The 11,294-nt window shown below is 51.9% G+C and overlaps 1 protein-coding gene across 3 annotated transcripts in view; it reads left to right on the forward strand.

Annotated features, from left to right (window-relative positions):
- Window positions 1-10,837, forward strand: part of LOC145355990 (uncharacterized) — a 66,582-nt gene extending 55,745 nt beyond the window's left edge. For all 3 annotated transcript variants that reach the window (XM_080208535.1, XM_080208537.1, XM_080208538.1), the window contains 3 exons: window positions 1,175-4,871; window positions 9,511-9,597; window positions 10,586-10,837. In XM_080208535.1, coding sequence (XP_080064661.1) covers window positions 1,175-4,871; window positions 9,511-9,597; window positions 10,586-10,817 — 4,016 coding nt within the window. In that variant the 3' untranslated portion in view covers window positions 10,818-10,837. The remainder of the gene's footprint in view (window positions 1-1,174; window positions 4,872-9,510; window positions 9,598-10,585) is intronic.
- The last annotated feature ends 457 nt before the right edge of the window (window positions 10,838-11,294 follow it).

Here is an 11,294-nt window from a genome sequence, read left to right on the forward strand (position 1 = left end):
GCTTATAATCGAGGAGCACTTTCCAAGGGAGTTCCTTCTAAATGTGTGAAGAAGTTATGACGTTCCATTTCTACCCTGAGACTGCCAGTGTTCATCACTGTTTATGTGGAGTCACAAAGTGAGGCCATTCAGCCCACTGTCAGCTCTCTATCCCATTAACCCTGCACGTTCTCCAGAACCCTGCTATTTTCAATCTTCATCTCGTTGGTTTTTGCGGCGGGTCTCGATTCGCAATATTCTAGTTGAGGGTTAATCCAGTTTTTGTTAACTGTTTGTCTGCCAGTCCAAATTGGCGGCACAGTGGTTAGTGCCAGGGACCCGGGTTCAATTCCCAGTTTGGGTCTCTAACTGTGCAGAATTTGGACGGTCTCCTCGTGTCTGCGTGGATTTCCTCCCACAGTCCAGAGATGCGCGGGTTAGGTTGATTGGCCGTGCTAAATTGTCCCTTAGTGTCACGGGGATTAGAAGGGTAAATATGAGGGGTAACAGGGGTGGGAGCTGGTTGGGACTGTGGGTCGGTGCCGACTCAATGGGCTGAATGGCCTCCTGTACATGCTATAAATTGAAAGTGACTTTTCCTTCACTTGAAAACCCGAGCCACGGTTTCAGTTTCAGATTGACAGTCAGACACTGAATCCTTTGGGATTTGTGAAGGCACCATTACACTGGGGCAGCAGGATCGGATTGGGAATTCTCTCCCCTACCCCACCTGGTTCGGTTTACTTGGAGCAACTTTAAATTACTGAGGAGGTGGAGGAAACTGGATTGAAAGATTTCATCTGTATCCGTAACATTTCCCCATTTCCCCGGGATATAGAAATCATAGAACCCCTACCGTACAGAAAGAGGCCGTTCGGCCCATCGAGTCTGCACTGACCACAATCCCACCCAACCCTACCCCCTTACCCCTACATATTTACCCACTGATCCTCTAACCTAACGCACCTACGGTCAATTTTAGCACGGCCAATCAACCTAACCCGCACATCTTTGGACTGTGGGAGGAAACCCACGCAGACACGAGGAGAATGTGCAGACTCCACACAGACGGTGACCCGAGCCGGGAATCGAACCCAGGACCCTGGAGCTGTGAAGCAGCAGCGCTAACCCACTGTGCTACCGTGCCGCCCATAACATCCTGGGGTAACTGTCTTCTTGTCCTTGTGTTCGGCAGGTGGAGATGCCGTGAGCTGTGCTGCTGCTCCGTTGGTAGCCGGCTATGAGGGAGCAGAGCGTCCCACTGTGATGGACCAGTGTGAAAGACCGATCCCGGCTGCTAACCTACGCCCGTGTGAAGCAAAGTGCGGCTTTCTCCTGTACAAACCCGTGGAACCCCCCATCTACGCTGGCCGTCTGTTCCCAGCACTGGCCAATGAAATGTGCATAGAGAATGGGGCTGGTGGCGAGGCGCCTGATGGAAACAAGGGTGCCCGAGTCCCGAAGTACGAGGCAAAGCTTCCTGCCACGGTGCCAAAGGGCCGCCAAAGTGGGAGGGCTGGCAAGGCAGTGGGTGAGAATCGGCCGGCTATGGCCCTGCTCCGCAGGGCAGCTCCCGAGAGGCCTGTGGAGTCTGGCTTGCTTCAAGAAGTGCCTTCAGGAGAGGCGGTGAGCGGCGATGTGCCTTGGCAAATTCCCCCAGCTGCCGTGGCAACCGGCCACTCCTTCGCCAAAAGTGAGGCGGCCACTGAAGTGCCTGTGGAAGGTGCAGCCGCTGTCGGGGTCCTTGTACAAAATGGACTGGCTGAGGCGCCTCCGGGCGGTGAACTGACCCCAGGCGGGCTTGCAGAGAGCCGCTTGGCCCGTGACGCACTAGGAAGCGAAGGGATTCGAGAGTGCGTGACTTGTATAAGTCTCGGGGAGGCGGATAGGCCACTAGAACCCAGCGAGCTGACCACTGGGGTTGAGGCAAAAGTAGAAGTTAGGGCAGCAAATGGAGCTGTTGAGGGCACGTTGCCTGCGACACCGTCAGATAGTCCGGAAATCACGGGGGTGCCTTTCGATGGGGGGGTGACCACACCTGTTATAGATGCCGCGACCAGCGCGACGCTTGCTGGGAATCGGCTCACCCCCGAGTCACTTCCAAAGAACGAAAGAACTGCGGTGTTTGCGGCAGGGCGCACGCTGACCGATGCAGCAACAGACTCGACACCAAGTCAGCAGAGCGTAGCAGCCACACCCAAAGCTGTGCCTTTAGGAATCGTGCCAACTACCAGCGCTGTTCCCGAGAGCAGGGTGCCCCCAGAGACAACCGTGGAGATGCCCAGTGAGTATTCCCTGGAACAGGCAATGGCCAGCATCCTGCTGAAAGTGAACGAGTTGGTCGACATACCGACAGATCCCACTTCTGTTGCCATCGAGGATTCGGCTGAAGATGAGCTGAGCACGGCTGATGAGCTGAGCACGGCCGATGACCTCTCCACAGCGGACGACCTGTCCACAGTGGGCGAGCTGTCCACAGAGGATGAACTGACCATGGAGGATGAACTGATGTTTGATAGAAAACTAACAGAGACTGAGTTGGTCGATATACCTGTGGACAGCACTGCCACCGCCGTGGAGGTTTGTACAGCGGAAGGGCTGGCTGTGGATGTAGATGTGACAGCCTGTAGTCCACATCCACCCGAACAGCTGGCTAGTCAGGCACTGACAGAAATCTGTGAAGTCCTGGTTGATGGGGAATTAGTTGATATACCTACTGATGTAGTAGTCATTGAATTAACCGCTGAGAATAAGGACAGTGAAGCAAAATCCTTTGACGTCTCAACAACCAGAGGGGCTGTTGCAGAGGATGGATTATTTGTGATATTGGATTCTGTTGATGGAGCAGTGCTTTCCCACGGTAGGTTTTCAGAGAATAAGGAGATTGAGTTTTCTCTAGACTCTGTGGCACCCATAAAGGATGAGAAGGTGCGAGCAGTTTCTGTCGAGGGTGTGACTAGCAGAATACTTGAAGAAAACAGTTCAACAAGGCCACCTCCAGATGTAGCAAACATAGGGAAGGCTGCAGAGGGTGAGGTCACAGCCGTGTTGACCAATAACGATGCGGAGGGTGAGGTCACAGCCACGTTGACCAATGATGATGCAAAGGGTGATGTCACAGCTACATTGACCAATGACGATGCAGAGGGTGAGATCACAGCCGCGTTGACCAATGACGATGCAGAGGGTGAGGTCACAGCCATGTTGACCAATGACGATGCAGAGGGTGAGATCACAGCCACGTTGACCAATGATGATGCAGAGGGTGAGATCACAGCCACATTGACCAATGGTGACGCAGAATGTGAGGTCACAGCCGTGTTGACCAATGGTGACGCAGAATGTGAGGTCACAGCCATGTTGACCAATGACGATGCAGAGGGTGAGGTCACAGCTACATTGACCAATGACGATGCAGAGGGTGAGGTCACAGCCGCGTTGACCAATGACGATGCGGAAAGTAAGCTAACAATAGCTAGAAATATTAAAATAGAAAGCAAGATATCGGAGGAAATCTCTGCTATCAATGCCTTCCAAAAGAAGCATTTTGAGCCATTGACATTGAAAGGAGATAACGTTTGCACCTACGATAACAATGATAAAATGTGTTCCAGCAATAATGGATGCCAAGATGTTGACCTCAGTAACCGTGCGTTAGAATACATTTCAGTACGGTTTACTCAGACTCCGTACAGAGAGCAGGAGGCAAGCTGTGTGCACAGGAAGGATGATGAAACCGTGAAGGACAGAGCAGATGTGTTTGGAGAGTTTGGAACGTCACCAGTGTGTAAGGAAGCAGCGACCTGCTGTGTAAAGCTCAAAGCACTGCAGAGTGTGAGGAGGAGGAAAGAGTTAGCCGGTTTAAAGATGAGGAAATTAAACCGTGCCGCGCTCTTATTGGATTGCACTCCGCAGTTCGCCAGTCCTGGGAAGCTGTGGGTGAACAGGTCTTCACAGCGGGTGGGTTGTTGGAGCGAAGAGAGGGAGCGTGTCGTTCCTGACATGGACCGCAAAGTCCAACCATGGGAAGGAGTCAAACCAAAGATCCTGCCTGCGATACAGGTGAATGATTTAGCTGGTAGTGAATGGTACAGAAAGCCTGTGCTATTGGAGCACTTGTCAGCCATCGCCAATGGTCTGAGTGCATTCTCAAAGACTGTAAAAACGCCCCAGGAGTTCTCCCCAATGTCTGACCTTATTATAGCCGTGGGTATGTGCAATCGCTCTGAGCTGTTACGGTTTTGCTTCGACACTGAACAAACCTGCTGTCTAAACACTTGCTGCCTTCTGTCGTCCCAGGGTAAAGCACGGTCGGTCCGTGGGAAGCCTGCTGTCCAGTCTCTGAGCAGGGACCAGCACTGGCCTTTCCCCCGCCACAGCACGCATCTCGTTACCCCGGGTTTCCCCGTTTCACCTCATCACAGCCCGGCTCCGCTGCTTTCCCCCTCCTCCTGCTCCTTCACTGAGGGCGATGAGACAGGTGATCGACGCTCTGATGTGTCAGTCGTTCCGCCGCACTCCAGTCAGGACTCTCGGGTGGTTTCCCCATGCCAGGCCAGCTTTGGCAAGGCCCGCTGGCTGCCCGCTCCGCCCGCCAAGGCTGGGGGGTGCCCTTGCGCTCGCCCCAGGTTTGGGTTGCACACGATTCTCGCACTTTCATCCCCGGCCTGCTACAGGCTCTACACCAGGCAGCGCCACTTTGGCAGAGTGCCCAACGCCCATCGCCCACTCTTAACTCAGTTTGGAGAGGATTTGAAGAGACTCGTTCTCCCGCTTCATTCGGACGGATCCTTCTGGTGGCTGACCTGTGCCTTGGGCAGGGTGGTGTCGTGGCGGAACCCTTCACGCTCTGCTGCCAGATTCAACACCATCCGCCCTTCCAGCAACTGCAGGTTAGTGTGCGGTGAAATTCGGGGAGAAAGGTCTTTGCAATGCGGGTGTTTGGGGGAGGGAGGTGGAGGGTAAGTGCTGGTAAATAATGGTACGGCAGTGTCGGAGACTATTCAGCCCATTCTGCCTGTGCAAGCTCTCTGCCATCGCTGTGCTATCAGTCCCATTTCTCCTTCCCCCTACAGATGTTTCCCTTTGAGTTTCTATCGCGTTGCCTGTATCCCTTTCAGCGACCACCTTCCGGATCATACCCTCCCGCTCCCCCACAATTCTGTTCGGCGTTGGAACTTTTCTTGTGCGTTCCCTTAATCCCTTCAGGACACGGAGAGTTCTGTGGGCGCTGGCATCCAGCTTACCCTCCTCCCCAGTATTTCACCCAGAAATGGGCGTACGCCACACGGGTGTGGGTGCTTTTGCACCTTGGTATCCATGCTTTCGTTAATGGGTGCTTGTCCAGCAGCAGTCACTGGATACGGGTTCCCCACCCAAATCTACAGTGTCACATTCTATTGTTGATGTTGTTGCTACTGGGGCAGGGATCGAGTGGGAACCTGCCCGGTGTTTAGAGCTCGAGGTTGTCAAGATTCATAGAAACCCTACGGTGCAGAAAGAGGCCCTTTGGCCCATCGAGTCTGCACCGAACACAATCCCACCCAGGTCCTACCCCCATATCCCTACATATTATACCCACTGATCCCTCTAACCTACGCATCCCTGGACACTAAGGGGCAATTCCTTAGCATGGCCAATCAACCTAACCCGCACATCTTTGGACTGTGGGAGGAAACCCACGCAGACACGGGGAGAATGTGCAAACTCCATACACAGACAGTGACCCGGGCCGGGAATGGAACCCAGGACCCTGGAGCTGTGAAGCAGCAGTGCTAACCCACTGTGTTACCGTTGTCCTGTGCCTTTCTCTGATCCATCAAGTTTTGAAAGCAGTTTTGAGGGGCGGGTGTCATCAGTACGTGGGGAAGAAGTAGGTGTTAAAGCAGAATCAGGGTGACTGTTACCCTGCGTTCGAATCCACATGCAGCAAGCTGAAACACAGCTCTGGTTATTGTATTAACTCACAGTACAGGAATGGCCTTTCTGACCAACCACTCCAAGACTCTGCTCCACATGGGGCTGCTGTCTCGCTTAACACTGTTGATATATCCTCCTGTCACGCTATTTTATATTTAATTTTATTTATTAGTGTCACAAGTAGGCTTACATTAACACTGCAGTGAAGTTACTGTGAAAATCCCCTAGTCGCCACACTCCGGTTCGGTTTTGCTGAGGGAGAATTTAGCATGGCCAATGCACCCTAACCAGCACGTCTTCTGGACTGTGGGAGGAAACTGGAGCACTTGGAGGAAACCCATGCAGACATGGGGAGAATGTACACATTCCACACAGACAGTGACCCAAGCCAGTCCCTGGCACTGTAAGGCAGCAGCGCTAACCACTGTGCCACCCATCACATTTAGCTACCTTCCCCAGTGGTGAGATCTGTCCTTGGCGCACTCCCCTATTTCTTATCCCTATGCTACCTCTCAGATATCAACACACACATATAGGCCGACAGCAGCCAGTTATACCTCAGAGTCACTTCTTGACCACTGACGCAGATTGGCTTGTCAGGTATTCAGCACTGAATGAATAGAAACATCTTCCATGTTGGCATTGAGAAGATCCTATCCCTCAAATCCATCCCAGCCCCAGTCAGTGTCTCGGGGTGAAACAGGCTACTTGCCACCTTGCCATCCTATCTGACCCCGAAACCATCTCCATAACATTGACCCCATCAGCTCTCCCCTGCTACTTATCTGCTACTGAAATCCTGACGGGTACCTTTCCTATCTCAGTTCATCCAATGCTCCCCTGGCTGGACTCCTGCCTTCCACCCACTTGAAACTTGCTGAAAGTTCTGTCTGCATCATATCCCACACCTGGTCCTATCCATCCTTCACCATTGGTGTCTGTGCCTTCAGTTTACTTGGGGCCCCAATCTCTGGAATACCCTCCATACATCACTCTACTCTAGCTCATGAATTCTGTTCGTCAGCTCTTTATTTCCCACTGCTTTTCTATCTTTGTCATTTCTTTTTTCTAGTTTTCCTTCCCAATTTTTACTCATATTCCACTTTCTTTTTTTTCCAGTCCAGTTCAAGAGTCTCTTGATCATTGGTTCAAATTATATTTTGTGATTGCCATTACCTAGATGCTCCCCTCTGCTTATTTCTCTTACCTGCTCTGGTTCATTTCCCACTGCTAGAACCTACAGTGATTTCGCACTCCTTGTGCCTCTTGTACTGGATGAGAAAGGAATCCTGTGCAAACTCTTTAAAACTATATTCCCTTCTCCCTTCAGCCTACTCCTGAAAGTTTATTTCAGGCTAGTTGAGATTTGCTTGTTTCATTTGTCTGCCTACGTATTTCTCCCTTTACAACCCCTCCACAATTCGATCTCTGGTTATATTGGTACGATTGACTCTTTCTGATCCTTTACCTTAATCCCTGTGCATTGTTTCGATCCTAATGTTAGTTAGGACTTTTGTTTTCTTACTGGGATTTTTGTTTCCAATTAACGCAACTACATTAGTTCTACTCCTCTTCCTTCCCAATCTTTTATAAACCACAGCCAGAAGTCCCACAACACCAGGTTAAAGTCCAACAGGTTTATTTGGCGTCAAGAGCTTTCGGGGCACTGCTCCTTCACCAGGTGAGCGGATCCCAGATAAACCTGCTGGACTTTAACCTGGTGTTGTGAGACCTCCTCACTGCGCTCACCCCAGTCCAACACCGGCATCTCCACGTCATTTTCTAAACCAGTTATATCCTGCAATATTTAAGATCCGGTCCCCTCCTTTAAGCAGCCGTAACGCCATTTTCCCAATGGGAATAGAGCCTGGGTGGGACTGTGGTCGGGTCAGACTCGATGGGCTGAATGGTCTCCTACTCTGTGGCTCGAGGAGTTCTTGTCTCCAGTTCCCGTGTTTTGTTTCCAGTGTTGTGTACATTGCTAAATGGGAACAAGGTGATTTGATCAGATGAATAATCCCTGTTGCTGTTGTGAAAACTGGAGAGTTTTTCATTTATTCTGGCTGTTGTTTAGTTTCAGTTCAGTCTCTGATTGAATGGTCATTCCCCGGGTTAATATTCCAACTGTCCGTGGAGGTTCTCCTCGTTTCTTCCCATGGTCTGATTCTTATCTTCCGGCTAATGGTTATTTCCACCAAATATTTCTCCCACTATCCATCGCCCCGCCCCACAGTATTCCTCGTTCGAATTCTCATTTCCGACCCAGTTTATCCTTTCCATCAGAATTTAAATAGGGGGAGACCATTCGGCCCATCGTGTCAGCTCCGCCATTGCTTGATCGTAGCCGATTCCCAGTTTCACCTGCACATTCCCCCCATATCCCGAGATTCCCAGAGACACTCAGAATCAAGTCTACTCCAGCCTTCAATCTTGTCAATGATGGAACATCCATAACTCTCCGGGATAGAGAATTCCAAACACTCCCAGTCCTATGAATCGTTTGTGTTAATGATTGACTCCTTGTCCTGAGACTGTGCCCCCCCCACCCCCACCCCCCTTCCTGAGACTGTGCCCCCCCCCGCCCCCCTTCCTGAGACTGTGCCCCCCCCCGCCCCTTGTCCTGAGACTGTGCCCCCACCCTGCCAGGGGAACAGCCTCTGCACATCTCCCTTCATTGCAGTGTTAATGTAAGCCTACTTGTGATACTAATAAATAAATGTTAAACTTTTTTACCCTGTCAGTCCCTTTGTCTGTTCTAGTGAGATTGCCCCCCACTCTGCTAAAATCCAGGCCCTCAGACTCTCATCCCAGGACCTAATCTTGAAGAGCCTTTGCCGTTGCCCCCAGTGAGGCAGGTATCTCCTGCCTTAGATACAGAGACCAAGAGTATGTACATTACTCCAGGTGTGGTCTCACCAAAGCCCGATACGATTGTAGCAAGGACATCCTCATTCCTGCATCTGTCCCCCACTTTGGGCAGCACAGTGGTTAGCACTGCTCCCCCACAGCACGAGGAACCAGGTTCGATTCCCGGCAGGCTCTGTGGACAGTCTGCACGTTCTCCCCGTGTCTGCAAGGGTTTCCTCCGGATGCTTCAGTTTCCTCCCACAATCTGGAAGATGTGCTGGTTAGGGTGCATTAGCTGTGCTGAGTTCTCCCTCCATGTACCTGAACAGACACCAGAATGTGGTGACTGGGGGATTTTCACACTAACTTCATTGCAGTGTTAATGTAAGCGTACTTGCGACGCCAGTAAATAGATTTTAAAATTAGGAAAAGCCAGTATGCCACTTGCCTTCCGAAGCTCTGGTGTTGTCCTGGTTGAGGTGCAGCCTGCCCCAGCTCCCTCCGAGGTGGAACCCTCTTTCCAACACTCCTCTTCCAGCCTCACTGAAGCTCAGTCTGTTATTGAAACGCTGGGTTTGGTTGTGTATTGTGTGAAGTAGCTGCTTTGGCCTGTTGTTTTGTGTGTGTGGTTCAGTGTTGCTGTTTCCCAGTCTCCTGTGTCCTACGGTGAGTGATGCACTCGAGGAAGTCTTGTGTCTTTCACGTTGGTGTTTACGGTCATTTTGCGTCGATTTCAGTGTAATAAACTTTCACTTGTTTATTCAGCTTCCATCCATCCAATCTCATCACTGCAAATGGAACCAATCTGAGTGAAGCAAAGTCCTTGTTAATTCTGCAAGCCAGTAAGAAGATGTGAGTGTTCAAACTGCTTGTGTGGGTTGCTATGGATCGCTGGGTTTCTTGGTACAGGCGGGGGTTGCTATGGATCGCTGGGTTTCTTGGTACAGGCGGGGGTTGCTATGGATCGCTGGGTTTCTTGGTACAGGCGGGGGTTGCTATGGAACGCTGGGTTTCTCAGTACAGGCGGGGGTTGCTATGGAACGCTGGGTTTCTCGGTACAGGCGGGGGTTGCTATGGAATGCCAGGTTCCTCGGTACAGGCGGGGGTTGCTATGGAACGTCAGGTTTCTCGGTACAGGCGGGGGTTGCTATGGAACGCTGGGTTTCTCGGTACAGGCGGGGGTTGCCCTGGAACGCCGGGTTTCTCGGTACAGGCGGGGGTTGCCCTGGAACGCCGGGTTTCTCGGTACAGGCAGGGGGTTGCTAAGGAACGCCGGGTTTCTCGGTACAGGCGGGGGTTGCCCTGGAATGCCGGGTTTCTCGGTACAGGCGGGGGTTGCTATGGAACGCTGGGTTTCTCGGTACAGGCGGGGGTTGCCCTGGAACGCCGGGTTTCTCGGTACAGGCGGGGGTTGCCCTGGAACGCCGGGTTTCTCGGTACAGGCAGGGGGTTGCTAAGGAACGCCGGGTTTCTCGGTACAGGCAGGGGGTTGCTAAGGAACGCTGGGCTTCTCGGTACAGTTCGAGTCTGGCACCATGTTCGTTCTTCTGAACACGGTGAGTGCTGTGTGAACGCTGCGGGAGATTTATCTGGAACGCTGCCCCTCCCGGCCATCCCACCAGCACCGTGTTCAGCCGGTCTCGGTAACACTGCGGCACGACACTGGAGAGACTCCGTCATTCCAGTCTCGGGCAGCCCTGGCTGGAGTTAGATGTTCGCCCGTTGGTACCGAGTTGAAATAATCTGAGATTGTTGGTTTGTTTTCCAGGGGAGTTGTAGTGTCAGTGGGTGGGCTCGTTCTAAAGGAGTCTTTGTGCTTCCCCCCCGCCCTCCCACACAGTGACCTGCAGCACCTGAACTTCGACTGCCTCAAAGAACCGTATCTGGCTTTACCAGAACCTCCTACCTCAGCCCCAGAATGTACTGTCACCGCCGGCACCCTCGGCTCTGCCCCAGCGCTGGTCCCGAGCATCGCGTACGTGGAAACCCAACGTCACGTGGAACAGAAAGAGGCAAGTGGAACGCAGCGCACTGACCCGGTCCCTCCAGAGGCTGGGTCCGATCAGGGTTAAAATCAGGAAGGTCCTTTTCACACTACGGGCATTGAACACGGGAACGCTCTTTCTCACCCCTGACCCAGAGCTTTGTTGTTAAGATTAAACTGGAGTCTTCGGGACGGATATCGCCGGGTTTTTGTTCCGGACACCCGAGCAAGCAGTAAATTCAGATCTCCGGCAAATTCCACTTTTTAAAGCTCCCTCTCCATTCACCCACCTTGTCCAGAACGGGACCGTGGTGACACTGTATACGATTGATGGTCTAAGAGATCAGGATAAATACAGAATTAATGTGAACATGCCCACTTTGGCAGGACGGATAGAAAAGCAGCAGACTGTTTAAATAGAGAGAGAGGACATTGGGACACATTTTAGGCTGATTGGTGTCAATAAATTGTCCCTGAATTGGATCTCCCTTAATCGGGCGTACATAGAATTCCCTAAATTTCCACCCCCTTTATTGTGGAGTTCCACTAGAGACAGACAAAAAAC

This window comes from Carcharhinus amblyrhynchos, chromosome 20, assembly GCF_965287045.1.
Source record: "Carcharhinus amblyrhynchos chromosome 20, sCarAmb.v2.hapA, whole genome shotgun sequence".
NCBI classification, from domain to species: Eukaryota; Metazoa; Chordata; class Chondrichthyes; order Carcharhiniformes; family Carcharhinidae; genus Carcharhinus; species Carcharhinus amblyrhynchos.